The sequence below is a fragment of the Cornus florida genome, unplaced genomic scaffold (assembly GCF_030987335.1).
Source record: "Cornus florida cultivar Cherokee Brave unplaced genomic scaffold, ASM3098733v1 CherokeeBrave_3.0.0_Hap2_Chr03, whole genome shotgun sequence".
In the NCBI taxonomy this organism is placed as follows: domain Eukaryota; kingdom Viridiplantae; phylum Streptophyta; class Magnoliopsida; order Cornales; family Cornaceae; genus Cornus; species Cornus florida.
Window position 1 is genome coordinate 43,940,108 of NW_026775573.1, and position 18,148 is coordinate 43,958,255.

The window sequence follows — 18,148 nt, forward strand, 5'->3', positions numbered from 1 at the left end:
TAGGGTAAAAAAAAGAAAAGAAATAGCATTCTTTAATGTTGTCTCCCTCTCCCAGATAATATATACGGTTCCGATTATATAAAACTCAGCATAAACAAATTTACGGTGTAAGGATACAATAAAGTGCTAAAGCTATCATGAATATTGAAATGAAAGTACTACAAGGTGGACTAAGTATTTCGATAGGATTTTTAATATACTCATCCTTATTGTGAATTACTAATAAATGGACATATTTTATTTTAATTATCAAATTATAGATAGTGGATCACTGATTTGATAAGTAAATATCTACTCATTATTTTTTATTTAGTAATTAAAGATCACATGTCTATTTATTATTGGTACACGTCAACAGTGAGTATGTTGTAAATCCTCACAAGTGACCGACCTAAATATCGTCTATATATCAGAGTCAAACACAAGAAAGAATACCAAAATCATCAGTGAGTAGGTGATCCCTATTGACCGCTAATGTAATCCAATCATAAATGTACAAATAATATATAATTACAAAATTTGAAAAGTGATACATAATGAAATCAAGGAGGGTAATTGAATTTATTCCAAAAAAAAATTATTGTCCTTATTTGTCACTTTTTTAATTTTATAATTAGGGATTATAATTGGACCACATCAACTGTCAGTAGGGATAACCTATTCACCGGTGAGCAGGCAAGTTTTGTCCAACCAAAATTATGCTAATTTAAAAATAAAAAAATAAATAATAAATAAAAAGAAATACAACAAACATATTATTTTCTCAATTACTTAGGGATTTGGGGTCGAACCACACCGTATAGTTTTCTTTACTTACTTTACCCACATTAATTTTGGTTTTTCCTTTCATCTAGCATTACCTTCAATATTATTGTATATGTGTGTGTGTATATATATATATATATATATATATATATATGTTCAAACCATCTGAATCAATTTTATCTCATTTTAAGTGCACAAGAAGAATGCCCAACAAATTGGATAGAGAACAAAGTTGCATGAATATTATCAATTTTTCACTAACTCAAAAAAATTTCTAAATTCAGTTCAGAATAAACTAAAACTATCATAATCTTCACCTAGATTCAATAAACCATCTCAAGAGGTTAAGTCACTTGCGTCAGATGCTTATCCTGAGGAATGGATTACTGCGTGACTAAATCTATCATCTTAATGATGCAGAATGTAACAATCACCAAACCTATGTAAGCTTAATATCTATTTTTATATTTGTTGTTTATCAATTTTGACTATATCATTTTTCTTATACATAGTAATAAGGGTTTTGCAGGGTTGTTCACGATTTTGTCTATAAATAATGCATTTATAATAGGACTATCCACACTTATTGATTGAATATTAATTACTGGGATCATGGTTTCAGTTCGTTACCTTTTTTAAAAGTCCAATACTGTTATACACTTTCATGAACAAGAATATATAATCCGGTGATCAGAGAGAGACGTTTGAATGATCTAGAAGATTGAAAAATAAATAAATAAAATAAAATAAAATCATTAGTAGCAGTGACACTAAATAATGTGAAGAGTTCTCAAAGTAGTTGAAAAAAACATCATGTTAAGTAGTTGAGTTGGGCAGTTCTCCCATGTGATTGATTATCTATAGCTAAAACGAAGATCATTTGTTTAATATTATAGAAAATTTAACACCCTGTTAAATCTTCCATCAAAATATTTCTCAATCTACCTAAATTTTATTTTTAAGGTGCAAGCAGCAAAGGAGACAATTCAAAATACAATGACTTGTACGATAGACTAAGTAAACACATTTCAAAGGTTTGCTGTAGATGTGAAATATGAAGTGTGTTTTTTTCGGTAATAAAAGAATTTTAGTACCAGAGTATACCAATCAATAATGTATTGACATGGTTGTAGTGCAAACTTGAGAAACTGTGTAACTTTCTCTGCCAGCAAAGCCATTACATCACTTCGATACATATTCAATGGTTCACGGTCTATATATATAAACAGCTCGAACTAGAAAGGATATGTCAACCATAAATCGTAACAATAGTGTAAAACAGAATCAAAAGTTCAACTTCTTCCCATCCTTACTAGCATTGTAGTAGTAACAATGCAGAAAACAGCAGAGCTGGTGTTCATCCCTTCGCCCGGAGTCGGTCACCTCGCATCAGCACTTGAGATGGCCAACCTCCTCATCCGTCGAGACGAACGGCTCTTCATTACAGTCATCATAATGAAGGCTCCCTTTGAAACCAAGACAAGCATTTATACCCAATCAAAGTCAGAAGACTCACGCCTGCGTTTCGTGGAACTTCCTCACCACGAATCAATTTCAGATTCCACTTCTAAGTCTGGTGTCCACTTTCATACCGCCCTCATAGAAACCAACAAGACTCGCGTGAGAGATGTTGCTGCCAGAATCAAGACCACTAGGCTTGCCGGCTTTGTCGTCGACATGTTCTGCACCGGCATGATTGATGTGGCTGACGAGTTGGGGGTCCCTACCTACGTCTACTTCACTTCCAGTGCTGGTTTTCTTGGCCTCGTGTTCCATCTCCAGTCCATACATGACCACCAAAACGAAGACATTACTCAATTCAAGGACTCAGACATTGAGTTGTCAGTTCCAAGTTTTGTCAATTCAGTTCCGACTAAGGTCATGCCATCTGTGGTGCTGAACAGCCAAGAAGGGGCCAGCATGTTCCTAGCACGTGCCCGATGTTTCAGACGTGCTAAAGGCATCATTGTCAACACATTCATGGAGCTAGAACCCCATGCAGTGAAGTCCTTATCTGACAGTAAAACCCCGCCAGTCTACCCAGTGGGACCCGTACTCAACCTCGACAGCGATGAGGGAAGCCAACAGTCCGATGCTATCATGAGGTGGCTTGACGATCAGCCACCATCATCAGTGGTTTTCTTGTGCTTCGGGAGGATGGGAAGCTTTGATAAGGAACAGGCGAAAGAGATTGCGGATGCACTGGAGCGCAGTGGCTACCGTTTCTTGTGGTCCCTGCGTCAGCCTCCACCGAAGGGAAAGATGGAGCTTGCAAAGGAATACGACAATCCGGAGGAAGTCCCGCCAGAGGGATTCTGGGAACGGACGGCAGGGATGGGAAAAGTGATTGGTTGGGCGCCACAAATGGCGGTTCTGTCACACCCTGCGGTGGGAGGGTTTGTGTCACACTGCGGGTGGAATTCAACGTTGGAAAGTGTGTGGTGTGGAGTGCCCATGGCAGCGCGGCCTTTGTACGCAGAGCAGCAAATGAATGCTTTTGAGATGGTGAAAGAGTTGGGTTTAGCGGTGGAGATCAAGATGGACTATAGCAAAGATTTGAATCAAGTGCCCTTGACGGCAGAGGAGATAGAGAGCGGAATAAGAAAGGTTATGACGGATGATGGGGAAATTACGAAGAAGGTGAATGACATGAAAGAAAAGAGCAGAGAAGCCATGACGGAGGGTGGGTCATCCTACATTTCTCTGGGACGTCTGATTAAGGACCTGATTACAAATATGGATTTTCACTCTCAAAAATTTGTTGATAATGAATAAAGGACACCTCTCAATGCATAGAATACACTCTACCAAGAATTATGGTGGTCTTCGCTTCTTTTCAACTAGAATCAGGTTCTCCAAGAGCTGCATGTGAAGTAAATCCAAAACAGGAAGTTAGATAGGATGAGCTATCAAGCATCTATTTTGTTTCAATTAGAAATGATATCGCAATGAATAATACTTCCCTCCCTATTTATAAAGAAATATTTCCTCCTTGTAGCTAGCATGACATGATATGAATGGACTATATTTAAAAACTATGTTATTTTTCTAAATTTTATTTAATATTAGAAAAAAGATACATAGTCTAATCATATCATGACACATCAGCTATAAGAAAGATGTCCGTCCTTATAGATAGGGAAGCCACTATTGTTCTATTGCAATTATTGCTAATCATATTGTATTGAAGTCTTATCTTATTATAAGATGACTATCACATGCAAAGCAAAGTTTATTTTCTAGAAAGTTTCCTTTACACACACACACACACAGAAAGAGAAGCTAATTTCAATTGTGTGCCTGCAAACAAGTTATATAAATTCTTTGATAATGTATCTGATATATAAAATAATTAAAAAATGTGATGACTTATCTAATAGCATGCACCTAATATTTATTTTCTGATCTTACTTTTCATCAGAACAAATAGAGGGCACCTACTACTCTAAAACAAGATAGCCTTCTTCTACATTGTAGCCTAGGGGTACATCCTCTCAGACGTAGAAGGGTTGAAGTCTCCATGAGAACAAATTGGGTGTATAAATTTCTTGCCAAAGTAAAGAAAAAATAAAAATAAGAAAAGAAATAAAAAGATAGCATTCTTTTAGTAAAAATTATCAACAAATACTAAATTCACTTCAGAATAAACTAAACTATAATGATCTTCACCTAGGTATAGATACACCCCAGTCTTTAAAGTTCATTGGAAATGAATTCAATAAACCATCTTAAGAGGTTAAATCAATTGTGGCAGATATTTCTCCTGAGGGATGGATTACTATGTGACTATATCTTTCATCTTAAGGATGGAGAATGTAGCAAACACCAAATCTAGGCATTTATGCTCCATTTGGTGGGAAGGAGGAAAGAGGGGTGGAAGGAAGATACAAACTTCCTTTGTTTGGTAGAGAGGCGAGGAGAGAAGAAAAGAAAGGATAGATGAGTCATTTTTTTGTTTATTTTTTTATTTTTTTATTTTTTTTATGACCTAGAACTCCCCTAGACAGGGCTTTTGGGACCCACCCCAAAGGCACCAAATTGGGGATACAGCAGCCGGCCCCATAGCTACAGCACCAGGTTAGTCGAAGGTGATAAGGGAGGCTGCGAAATTCGATCACTGGCATTGTGTATGGCAACTCCAAGTCTTACCAACCTATTCAAGCCCCCAGGAACTGGATGAGTCATCTTTCTTCCTTCACAAAATTCATCCCTCCAAATATGGACGGTAGATGCAAAGGAAAAAAAAAAAAAAAAAAGAAGGCAAGGCTATTATAAAAGTTTTTAAATTACAAAACTTTCCTTATAATTAACACTTGCTTTCCTTCTCTCTTAATATACAAAATAATGTATTATCTTTCTCTTCACTTCCATCCAACGAAATAAAAAAAGAAAATGACACAATTTTTTTTCTAGAAATGTCTCATTCATATCTTCGTCTCCCTTCCATCCAATATTCCTCCTTCCTACAAAACGGAGCATAAAACTCCTCAAAGCAGCTCGAAATTTACAAATAAAACGTTGTTTCTGATGTTCAATCATATATAGTTTTAAGTATAAAAAGTTGTCTCCAGTTTGTCTCTCCAAAATGTGGAAACGGAAATTCTACATCATAGTGAGGAAGCCTGTGAGAAAACATTAGTCTGTTAAAAAAAGTAAAGGCAAATATACCTGTAAGAAGAACCATGTGCCATGTGACATGCACCATGCATATACCTGTCAGCATTAGATGTAAATCTATATATATATATATATATATATATATATATATTTGTGTTTTTCCTTCCAATTTTAGGAATATGGAGAAGTTCCTTCAAATCTATATATATATATATATATATATTCTTATGATCTACGTGACCAGATGGAGAAGTTCAGATGATTGGAAGAAGATTGAATAAGGAAATAGTTTTCATCACTAGCAGTGTCACTACATAATGTGAGGAGTTCTCGAAGTAATTGGGAAAAAGTTTTGTTGAGTTGAGTAGTTGAGTTGGGCATTTAACCCAAGTGATTGATTATCTATAGATAAAAAGGAGATCATTTGTTCAATACTATGCCGAGTTGCCTGGATTATATATATCTTGTGCGTAATTAAGTTAAGAGGCGAGCAAATTTTTTTTTTTTTTTTTTTTTTCAAATACAAGCTTATTCACATCAAAAAAATTCCCATCAATAACTGATTGTCTTCTAATGGAAATAGGAATACAAGGGAAAATAGAAATATGTATAATTTTTGCAACCATGCAACTAAACTTCCTATTGTCCCAAACTGTGTAGGAGGGGACAAACCAGAAATGCCTAGCCATGTTTTTTAATCCCATCCATGAACTTGGGGGACTGTAAACATAACCCATATTAAAAAAGATATGAAAACTATGGTGGTACTAAAATCAAAAAAAAAAAAAAATTAAAAAAAAAAGAAGAAGAATAAATTATTTGAAAATTGAGGGATTGTAAGCATAATCCATATTCGAATAGATTCTATGTAGAACTACAGTGGCTTAACACATGTACTGCACATAAGCAATTAACCTTAGCTTATAACCCTCAAGAAGGAAACATTTTCATATTTATATTATAAAGATGCAATATTTACTTCATTATGAATAAACCAATATCTCTATGTAAAGTCACCAATACTATAAAAAATTTGCCGATTTATTATGCTGATCTTTTTAGTCATAAAAAATCAACATGAACTGCATAGTTCCAAGTAATTTGTAGAAGCTTAAAAAAAAGGCTAGGGTAGGCAGAAGTGCCGATTAATCGGAATTTATAAAACAATGGGGTAAATAGTGGTTTAAATAGTATCACACTATGAAAAAATCCCAAACCAATAATTATAACAATTATACACATAACAAGCTACTTTTTCTTGGTTTATTCATGTACTCATCTACAATCATCAAGGAAACTGTATTTTCCTCTGAAAAATCTTATGATTATTACATAATAAAAATCAAACCATAATATCCATTTAGTGAGAGTAATAACTTTTCATTTTTCTCACTCAAACTTGTGTTATTGGATTTATCAATCCATTAATTTTATGTATGTAAAATGTAGAGAACCTCCCAATTGGATGTAAAATGTACTCACAGTAAAGGAACCCAACAATTAAGCTAGGAATGCACCCTTCAAATGTCAACAATAGGGTGCTAGGATAAATGGGCATCATCATTATCCGAGTAAAACCTCAGTAATGCATGAGTCGCATCAAGATAATATATATATATTTTTTTTCTTTATGTTCTTATATTCTTTTTTTTCTTTTTTTAAGTATTGCCATCAATGCACAATGCTTACAGCGGTAAGACGTCACTAAGCGACCTATAAAATGGCTACATAAGAAGGAAATACAAGCCAACAATTAAAAAAGAATCATAACATTAGGTTGGTAAAAAATAAAAATAATAAAAAATTTAAAATTCATATTTATATCTATCACAGAAAATTCAATCTATGGAGCAAGCATCATAACTTGACATACAAGTGTACCATACTGTGACGACTCTGCGGACAGTTGTGCCGTGGGCGGATGCGAGATACTAGCAAGTTACGAGTGTACAATCCCACATTGCCTGGGTAAGGGAAAGGTGAAGTGCTTATATGTAGGTGTGTCACTCCAATTGGTGTAAGACCTTTTGGGGGAAAAGTCTAACAGTAAAACCGTGCGAGCTCATATCCAAAGCGGACAATATCATATTATGTGGTACAATGGATCGTTACAAATAGTATCAGAGCCTAACTCAGCCGAAAGTGTGCTGGTGGGGTGATGACCCTGCCTGTACTCTAATGTTTTTCCTATGAAATCCTAAAGCATAAGCCAAAATAAATTTTGTAATTTGGATGATGAATTCATCTGCAGATTTGTGTTACATTAATTGCCATTCCAGTGGTTCAGAATGTGCCCGGAAATGTCATAAAAAGTTCCACCATGAATAACAGTAACTAGATATGCATGATATTGAGAAATTAGCTCAAATTTTGACGCCAAAACAAACTGAATTTAAACAAAAGAAAAAATACCACTTCCTTCTGAAGCCTTGAATTCTCGTCCTCAAATTGTGTCAAGGAAAACATTCTAAATTGCTTCTTTAAGTATTGACATCAATGCACAACACTTTCAACTGTAAGATGTCACTAAGAAATCTAAGAAAGGTAAAACAAGCTTACAATTAAAAAACAAAAATGCACAAACACCAACAGATGAGGAGAATTAACAAGAGATGAAAGAAAGAACGAATTTTTTTCATGTCTATAAATATCACAGAAAAAAAAAATTAGTGTTTCCCTTTCAGAAACAATTTGAGTAATTTATAAGTGATTATGAATAAAAACAATTCTAAGTGACTGAAATCTTGATGGAAGTGTGAGTCAGCAGTATTCTGTTTTTTATGACATTGATAAATAACCAACAATATGCAGACAATTCGATTGTCAAAGAAAAAAAGAACCACAACAAAAAGCAAACAGTTGAAGAGGATGATAAGAAAAGGCAAATGAAGAGTTAAAAGGAAAAAAAAAAAAAAATAGGGAAAGTGAAAACACTGCGGTCATGGCCAAAACTATTAAAATTTCAACAATCTAAAACATTGATGAATAAGCACATAAACTGTCCTAGACCAATCAACTATTTGGCTGAGGGATGAAAGCTCCAAACAAACAAGTTTTCACTTTTAGAGTAAAATTTGAAAGCATATTTCTATGTTAGATGTCTGGATTTTTCAAAACTCCACGGACATGCAGAAGAGAAATGCTATCCCCGCTCAGACCAAGACGGAACTTTTACTTGTTCAAATAACAATTAAGGTGAAGCAGGGTCAGGAATGCATAACTCATGTCATGTCTTAGTCGTTTGGGCCCCAAATAGGATCATCCAGTTCCTAAAGAACCTATCGCTAATACTGAAAAAGGCTTTGCAGAACTATGTATAAAACCATTTTAATTAAAGGCTATCTTTGTAATATTCTGAACAATTCATGAATATCACAGCATTGTAGAAAAACCAGCTAAGTTGCTAATGCATGGGGACACTTAGGTGCGCTCAATAACTAATTTCGTTTAAAGTTCGATTTATGTCAGAAGGCAATATGAAACAATACAATTTTGTTACCGCGAGACATATTGGCCCAATATCGTTATACGTGGGGAACTAAACTACGCAATCAATCTACTAAGCAGACAACGACTAAGAGGCAGAAGGTGGATTTGAGCATATCATTTTAATTGGATAGTGAACATGAGCCATATTTGCTGCCATGAAATCTTACGCAGTTGAAGAAGCTATTGACTCATGGGTGGATCTAGTAGCATGTAACATAATAATCAAATGAATATATATATATATATATATATATATATGTATGACCAATGGGAATCTTAGATTAACTGAACTGAAGCCGGGACTTAATTTAATCACAAAATTATAGACGAGCAGAGGATAAATTTTGAAATTCAGTTTTGTGTAACTTTAATTGCCATTCAAAATATACCCAATAAATTGCTAGGAAATATATCCAGAAATTGGACAAAAATTCTGACCCCAAAACAAAATGAATTTTAGGAAGAAAAAAAATAGTTATGGTTTTGGACAAGGTGAAATTCACTGTAGTACATTTAATCCAATATTCTACTGATGGGATTACAAATTGATACCAATGATGAAATTAACTTTAACAGTAATAAATCAGGTTAAAAGCAGAGCATTATGTAAATGGACACCATGAAGGGAACACATTGGATACTAGTCGATGATTCTCCATGCTGATTTATTAACACTTTCATACACACTAGAAAGAATAGAAACTTGTTTTATGGACTAATCATAGTCAATAATAGGTTAAAATACGTATCTCCTATAGAGCAAAAGAAAAGAGTGTAAACCTGAATTGAAACAACAATATCACACTTCATAAAGAGAACAATGTCATCATTTATTTAATACGACACTGAGTGTTTGCATCATCATTACAATTGAAAATCAAAACCACTAATTTACCAGATTGAACTAGTTCCAAAATTGTATGTCAAGCAAAACCAACACCACCTAGACTGCTCTCCCACAATGGTATATCACACCAAACCTTAACCACTACAAAACTACAGGGGAATTCAATTCACCATGTTGCTCAGCTTCAAGTTTCAATTTCCGGAACTAAAACAGAGAACTCAATTTTGGACAGAGATTAATGAATGTGAATTGACTGCCATGTTGTATTTCATACAAAATCATCATATTCACTACCCAAGAGTAAACAAGGAGAAACCAATGTATAGTTGGAAATTGGAATCAGAGATGTACGACCTTACTGTTCCTCATTTTTCCATATCCACCTGTTACTTCGATGGATTCAACTTGTCCTGATATAACTTCAAAAGCTCAGGAGCTTCTTCCTCGTACTTTTTCACAAACTTCTTTAGGAAGTAACTTTCAGGAGACACCATCATCTGAATCAAGCCAAAATCCTTCTTAATCAAACCTTTCGACAACAGAAGTTGATAAACCAAACACCTTGGAATGATCCTCCCCTCCAAGCTCAGGCCAACAAGTACTGGCGTCCTCGTAACAATCGAAGACTCCAAACCCATTTTATTGACAAAAAAATCCATTATCCGCATAATCTTTTCCTCTGATGCCATCATACACCTTGGATACTTCCCAAAAGCCACCAAAACCTCATCCGCAGACAAACCCCACTTCTTATAAACCTCCACCTTCTTTTCCCAATTTGATTTACTCATTGCCTTCACTGCAGTAATTGCTACACAAAACATCATTCTTGCAGGGTTAAAACCCATTTTCTTTACTTCCTCCACAGTCTCCTTAAACCTATCAGCATTACTCATGAAATCACTAGGATGACTAGTAAAGAGAGCCACAATATTCGATTCAGGAACGCCTATTTCTCTCAAAGATTCAATATTGGATGCTACACAAATGCGAGGATCATAAAACAAAAGCCTAGACTGGCGTTTAATAACGGCATTCGTTTTTTCTTGGGACTTGAGAAATTCCTTCAAGAAATTGTAGGATGGGATGATTTTGTTTTCCAAACTTCTTCTCAAAACATCTGGTGTTGCAGACAGTATTTTGGTAATGCATTCGGTTGGAAAACCTTTAGAGTGGAAAAATTCGATTTTGGGCAAAAAGGTTTTCTCGGGATCGTAATTGAGTAACCGAGGTTCTCTTCTGATGAGAAGTGAGATCTGGGTTTCGGTGAGTCCATGGTGGCTGAAGAATGCAAGAACAGAGTCTGGTTTGTCTGGGGTTTTGATGTTGATGTACTTGGAGGCCAAGAGAGCCTCTTTTGGACGAAGCCCACATGATTTAACGAGGTAATCGACAGTGAATGTGTGTTGATTTGAAGTGGTAGATATGGATGATGATGATGATGATGATGATGATGATGGGTAGTGTTTAAGAACATGCAGTTTCTGGGTAGGTGAAGTTGATGCAACACATCTCAAATAAGGCAAAGATTTGAATATGAAATTAAACATGTGAGAGTGCTGAAAATGACTCACCTGTTATATGTTCTTGTTCTTCTGACGAAATCTTGTTGCAAATTTGGATCTACTTCCCTAAAATCCTCCTCCTGATAAACCCTAAAATGCTCTCCCTATTTCTGAAAGCGGTTTTATACTGCCTTACACGACGTCGTTTTCGGAGAGCAGAAATGCCCCTAACCAAGGAAGTGTTGATTACGGATGTTGTTATGTGGCGGTAGACAATTCTAACTGTCCTGTCACTCTACTCACTCACATTAAACAGTAGGATTAGTTGTACTGTTTAACTGCGCGCGCGCGCGCACACACACACACACACATATATATATATATATATATATATATATATATATTTTTTATATTATATAAAAGGACCGTGAAAGTGCCACTTTGTTTGAACGGTGAGTTAGCATATTTTAAAGTAGTATAAAAGATAAACTTTTTTCTTATTAATTTTTGGTTGAACTGGATTTTGATTTTATAAGCAATGTACTGAAATTAAAGTCTGAGATAACCTTATAAAAAAAAAAGGAACAAAGTGTAAGATAAATGTAAATTAAGATTTTAATAGATAAAATAATAATATATTTCACAATTTCATGTGAAATATTAAGTTGCTCCTATTATACAAAAATATTAAAAGGTATGATCAGAATTGAATCTTGATTGAATTTTTCATTTGTGTGTGATGCTACTATTGATATGAGATAAATTGATCAACAGGTCAGTGACTTAGCGATACCAAACCCTTACTTTCAAAGAGAGACCGGGGTTGAAACCTCAATGGAATATGAGATGAATTTATTAAAAATAAAATTTTAAAATTAAATATTATAAAAAGGATTAATTGTGATTAAAAAAGAAAGAAAAATTAAATATTTGGGTCGAATTAGATCTTTATGCTCAACATGCCTTTTAAAAATGAATAAATGAAATAACAAATTTATTGGTTTTACGTTCGGCCCGGGCAATGTGGGGATGTAGCAATCATCCCATCTTGAAACCCAGTGTCCTCGTTGGACTCTTGTCGCTTGTACATGTCCCTTATTTCTGGCTGGGGATAGGCTTTGATAACATTTGTAACGACTCATCCCAAACTGTGTAGAAATTATCTGATTTTGCATTCTCCTCTTGGTACTCACCATTTTGCTCAAAATTTGCTAATTACTTATCAAAAAAACAAAATTACTTCATTTGCTAATTGCTAGCTAGCATAGTTTTAACTTATATACCTATTGTTCTTTACCCAAAACTTAAATAAATAAATAAATTATATTCATTAAATGAGAAATTAACAAATATATCAACAATGTAGTACATTCATCCAAAAATCACTCGCCATTTACCTTATAATAGAAAATATGGAGTACTAAAGGTGATATAACATTATAGATGTCATGCCATAGGTACCCCACAAAAACATTTTCATGTGAAATACCAATATAAAGCACAATTATGGAACCAAGCAGGAAAATATTTTTGATCTCTCTTAAGAGATAAATACTAGGAGTGGATCACTGTAGTGCACATTCACTCTAACGACATAATGACAGTAGTACCGACTTAACGTGTGCCCCATGAATTTGCATCACCCATGCCTCCACTACCAGCTACTACAAGAAAAGCTCGTTGGAACATTTTCACTAAATTTTTTATTTTTTGACATAAGATAAGAAACGAATAATTTTCTATTTATACTAGAAGTGTAATGTAATCCCTTTAAGAATGGGCAAAGGGATAATGGTGAGACACCAAAATAATTTTAATTCTAGAGCTATGCAGTCATGTGTCACGGGCCGAGAGTTTTGGCACAATGACACGGCCCGTACGGCACTAAGACATTGCTTCTCCTCGCATAAGCGCTTGGTCAACCCACACGACCTGCCCTATCGAGGATACATACTGACTAGTTTCGGCCTGCCTTGGCCTCTTCATGTGAACGGCTCCAGCTCCCAACCAGTTTATGCAGGGATACCAGTTTGTGTAGAGATGGCAAAGTTCCCTCTTCATAGTCAAGTCCACAACTAACGACAAGCTCCTCAAACAGAACTGAGTCGACTTGTCTAAACTCTGAAGAGATTCCATCTTGTGGACCTGCACGCCACTTTCTTAGAACCATTACCAGTCAATTATTGCCCTTCACTAACCAGCATGCATGTCTTCTTTGCTTATAGCGTCGTTAGAAATCCATCTGTGACACTCTCCCCCACCTAAATCCTGCAACGCTCTCGTTGCAGTATGGCATTGACTCCATGATGTCCAACTTTCCAAAGTCTACAACACCAAGCAGTATGCTCACCTCGCTACCTATCATCGCTTCCTTATGCAGCCCTCTACACTCGGGGTCTCGGACCAAAGGGGACATCCACTCCTCTTGGACGCAACTCCACATTATATCACCTCCTCAACATCCCGGGCAATCATGGCCCTCCTGCCAACTTCATGCCCGCCCTTAGCATCGATTCGCATCACCCTTTTACTAGCAAGAACTTTGGTGCGCGCAGCCTTCCATTACACAACTTCAAAGGACGCTCTAATAGTGATTCTAGGGTTATGGAGGCTCCCCTCCACTTCAATAATTAGACCCCGAACCGATGCAAATGTGCACCACCTTCATTCTCGACCCCCGGATTGACGAGAGGGCACACCCCTCTACTTTCTCCACGTCCTGCTGTGATACCATTTTTCACGGGCCTAGAGTTTTAGTACAGTGGCTCAACCTATGAAACACCAAGGCGTTGCTTCTCCTCGTGCAAACTCCTCAAACTGAACCAGATCAACCTGCCTGAACTCTAAAGATATATCTTATGGACATGCACACCCCATCCCTGGAACCATTCCCAATCAATTGTTGCCCTTCACCAACCAACATGCGTGTCTTCCTTGCTCATGGTGTCATCAGGATTCCATCCGTGACAATAATGCTGTGTTTGGCAGGAAGGAAAGAAGAGGTGTGGAGAGAAAATAAGAAGGAAGGAACACATTTCCTTTGTTCAATAGGAATGATACAAGGAAAGAAAGAAAAATAGGAAGGATCTTTTACAAATTTTCATCCACCAAAAAATGGGCTGAAGAAAGGAGAAAAAACAATTAGACTATTATAGAAGTTTTAAATTGAATTCTATCCTAAATTATAGAAGTTTTTAATTACACTACTATCATCTATTATAAATATTATTAGATATAATGGTAAAAATAATTAAAACTCTCTTTCCTTCTCTCTTAACAAATATAGAAAATTTAAATTTATTCTCTTCTCTTCTATCCAACCAAACAAAAAGAAAGAAATATACAATCTCTTCGCTAGGAATGTCTCATACATTCCTTTCTCTCTCCCTTCCATCCAATTTTTTTCTTCACTACCGAACAGAGCATAATGTCACGGGCTTAGAGTTTCAGCACCACTCTAGCTGCTCCCGTGCGGCACCAAGACGTTGCTTTCACTCTCGCAAGTACTTGGTCAGCCTAACTCCCGTGCACACCTTAGCCAACACACTCCCCTCGTGCGCTTACTAGTGTTGTAGTTGCCCTTGCCCTCTCCTCACTTGGCTTGCACACTCACACACACTAAGGCACTTAAGTTGGCAAGGAAAGAACACTTCTATTACTTCAAAGAATGCTTTGTACAAGGCTAACACTCAAGCTCTCTACAAGGCTCTCAAGACTCACTCTAGGACTTGTTGGTTGCAAAATGAAGTCCTACTCCTATTTATAGGCATCCCCATCCCTAATGGATGGCTAGGATGCATTTTAACCAACGATGGAGATTGATTCTCTAGAATCTTCTTCCACCTTCTACACATCTCCATACATATCTACAACATTCTAGAACCCTCCATACTACTCCACACAATTCTGGAGAATTCTAGAACCTTCCACACACCTCTAGAATATACTACACATATCTAGAATCTTCCACACAACTCTAGACTACTCCGGAAGACTCTAGAAACTCCACTTGCCATGCAGTTGCTATACAGCGTCCTCCTCAGCGTCTGCGTGTCGCCTGCGTGGCACAACCTCCATAGGCGGGGCGTGACATTCTCCCCCACCCATTTCCGTGACGCCCTCGTCACGGTTTCTTCAGCTGACCCAGCCTCTCGCAGGTCATCAGCACTTGCGCATATGTCCTTGGCCCAAACGTACGAGCGCCCTTCGGGAGATGTGAAGTCCTCACGAGCTCCATCGTGTTGACTGCCACCTCTGGACTCTCCTTCCTGCCCACGAGCGACACCATACATGCGGCCTTGCCTTCCTCGCCTCCAAGTATCATCAACGCACCAAGGCATGGTAGTGGCGCGGCGTTGTTCCTGTCCATGAACTCCAGCCCCAGCACCATGTCGTGGTCGTCCATCTCCGCAACTTGGAAGTCAGCCTTGCCCTTCCATCCTTGCATGCATAGCTCCACCTCCTTGCACACTCTACTCACGCGTGCCTCCTCGGAGTTGACGGCCTTGATCCAGCCCTCCGTCTTGCGCATCTCCAAGCCAAGTCGTTGTGCCTCCTCCGGGGTAATGAAGTTGTGTGTAGCACCCGTGTCTACCAACGCTTGCACGGCTTTGCCACCAACCTGCGCATCCACATAGCGCACCCCAGCTACCTTCTTTGCCTTGCCCTTCTTCTTGGTGTCATGCACCATGCTACTCAGCATCTGCATAGCCCCTATGCACCTATCTTCATCGCTGCCCGCATCGTCCACCCTGCCCTTGCCCTTATCCTTCACAAGGGCGCTCATGGTCTTCTTGTTGGGGCAGTGTCGCAATATGTGCGGCCCTTCGCACAAGTAGCACTTCGGCTCCCACTTGCCCTTATCGCGGCGCTCCCCTTTGCCACTAGCCTTAGACTTTTCTCCATGGTCCTTGCCTTTATCATGGCGTGGGCGTCTCTCCTCATCGCTGTGCTCATCATCACTAGACTTGGGCGAGCCCCGTTTCTTGAAGCGCCGGTCTCCCCCACCTTTGCCGTGGTCCCTCCTGGGAGACGTGGCCCTCTTGTCATCGCGCCTAAAGTCTTCGAGGCGCTCCGCTATAGCCATTGCGGATGCCAAGTCTCTAGGCTCCCTCCTCCTTAGCTCCGTGGCCACCCAAGACTGCAGCCCATCAATGAACAAGCACACACGTTGCCGCTCCGGCATCTCTGGGATATCCAGCATCAAGTTGGAGTACTCCTTCACATACTCCCTTATGCTGCCCTTCTGCTTCAGGCACCTTAGGTTGATCATGGCGAGGTCCTCAACGCACTCAGGGTAGAACTGCCTCTTGAGCTGCCTCTTGAACTCCTCCCATGTATCAACTGCTCTTGTGCCCCTACCGGTGAAGCGCTGTCTCCACCATAGAGCGGCAGTGTCCGTGAGGTACATAGTGCCTGTCTGCACCTTCTCCTCATCATCCTCGATCTCCATGCACTCGAAGTACCGCTCCATGTGCCAGAAGAAGTTGTCAATCTGGCGAGCATTCCTTGCCCCATTGTACTCCTTGGGCTCCGGCGCCTTCTTCTTCCTTGGCTTCACCACGACCTCGCGCGCCTGGGAGAATTCCTTCTTGCACTCGGCAATCTCCACGCGCAAGTCGTCTACCAGATCATGCAAGTCCCTTTCCTTCTCTCGCGCCTTGTTGGCAATGCCGTCAATCAGCTCGTAGAGTTCCGCCATCTTTCTCTCGAGCCTGTTAAACTTAGTCTCCGTGTAGACCAAGTGTGTGGCAAGCTTCTCCTCCAAGCTCTGCTCTAAGATGTGGACTTGGCGGTCTCCTCCGCTAGCCATGTCTACTCCAACAAAGCTCCCTTGACGAACCTGGCTCTGATACCAACTGTCACGGGCTTAGAGTTTCAGCACCACTCTAGCTGCTCCCGTGCGGCACCAAGACGTTGCTTTCACTCTCGCAAGTACTTGGTCAGCCTAACTCCCGTGCACACCTTAGCCAACACACTCCCCTCGTGCGCTTACTAGTGTTGTAGTTGCCCTTGCCCTCTCCTCACTTGGCTTGCACACTCACACACACTAAGGCACTTAAGTTGGCAAGGAAAGAACACTTCTATTACTTCAAAGAATGCTTTGTACAAGACTAACACTCAAGCTCTCTACAAGGCTCTCAAGACTCACTCTAGGACTTGTTGGTTGCAAAATGAAGTCCTACTCCTATTTATAGGCATCCCCATCCCTAATGGATGGCTAGGATGCATTTTAACCAACGATGGAGATTGATTCTCTAGAATCTTCTTCCACCTTCTACACATCTCCATACATATCTACAACATTCTAGAACCCTCCATACTACTCCACACAATTCTGGAGAATTCTAGAACCTTCCACACACCTCTAGAATATACTACACATATCTAGAATCTTCCACACAACTCTAGACTACTCCGGAAGACTCTAGAAACTCCAGTTGCCATGCAGTTGCCATACAGCGTCCTCCTCAGCGTCTGCGTGTCGCCTGCGTGGCACAACCTCCATAGGCGGGGCGTGACAATAAGCTTCTTTATATTTACTTATAATATTTTTCTTACATTGTGCACAGATCAATACGCATTTATAGCCAACAGCCAAGTCATGGGCAGCAAGCAAAATAAGAACCTTTGTGTATCAAGTTGCCAGGTGTCATCAAAGTGATACTTTACAATTTTGGACCTATGATCTTATACGTACAACACATACATTTAGTACAGAGATGAGATAACTATTGTTTTTTTTAAAAAAAAAAATCAAGTCACAGAGAACTATTGTTTGACATTGCATTCCTCGCACCATTTTTCAATAGGTGGATCCCACCATATACAACATAACGTAAACTTTAAAGTTTTTTTTTTCGATAGTAAAAGAAATATACCAGAGTATACAATCAATAAATTATTGACATGGTCGTGGTGCAAA

The 18,148-nt window shown here is 38.4% G+C and overlaps 2 protein-coding genes across 2 annotated transcripts; one reads left to right on the forward strand and one right to left on the reverse strand.

The window, feature by feature from the left end:
- Nucleotides 1-1,737: 1,737 nt before the first annotated feature.
- Nucleotides 1,738-3,768, forward strand: LOC132298776 (anthocyanidin 3-O-glucosyltransferase 2-like). Its single transcript, XM_059795138.1, has one exon. It carries the CDS (start codon nucleotides 2,098-2,100, stop codon nucleotides 3,538-3,540), a length of 1,443 nt encoding a protein of 480 aa, XP_059651121.1. The 5' UTR covers nucleotides 1,738-2,097; the 3' UTR covers nucleotides 3,541-3,768.
- Nucleotides 3,769-9,682: 5,914 nt separating this feature from the next.
- On the reverse strand, nucleotides 9,683-11,434 carry LOC132300385 (transcription termination factor MTERF9, chloroplastic-like). Its single transcript, XM_059797420.1, has one exon. The coding sequence runs from the start codon at nucleotides 11,266-11,268 to the stop codon at nucleotides 10,105-10,107; it is 1,164 nt and encodes a 387-aa protein (XP_059653403.1). The 5' UTR covers nucleotides 11,269-11,434; the 3' UTR covers nucleotides 9,683-10,104.
- Nucleotides 11,435-18,148: the final 6,714 nt, after the last annotated feature.

Coding starts and splice junctions, on each gene's coding strand:
- LOC132298776 (XM_059795138.1), top strand. CDS start 2,098: ATGCAGAAAACAGCAGAGCTGGTGTTCATCCCTTCGCCCGGAGTCGGT.
- LOC132300385 (XM_059797420.1), bottom strand. CDS start 11,268: ATGTTTAATTTCATATTCAAATCTTTGCCTTATTTGAGATGTGTTGCA.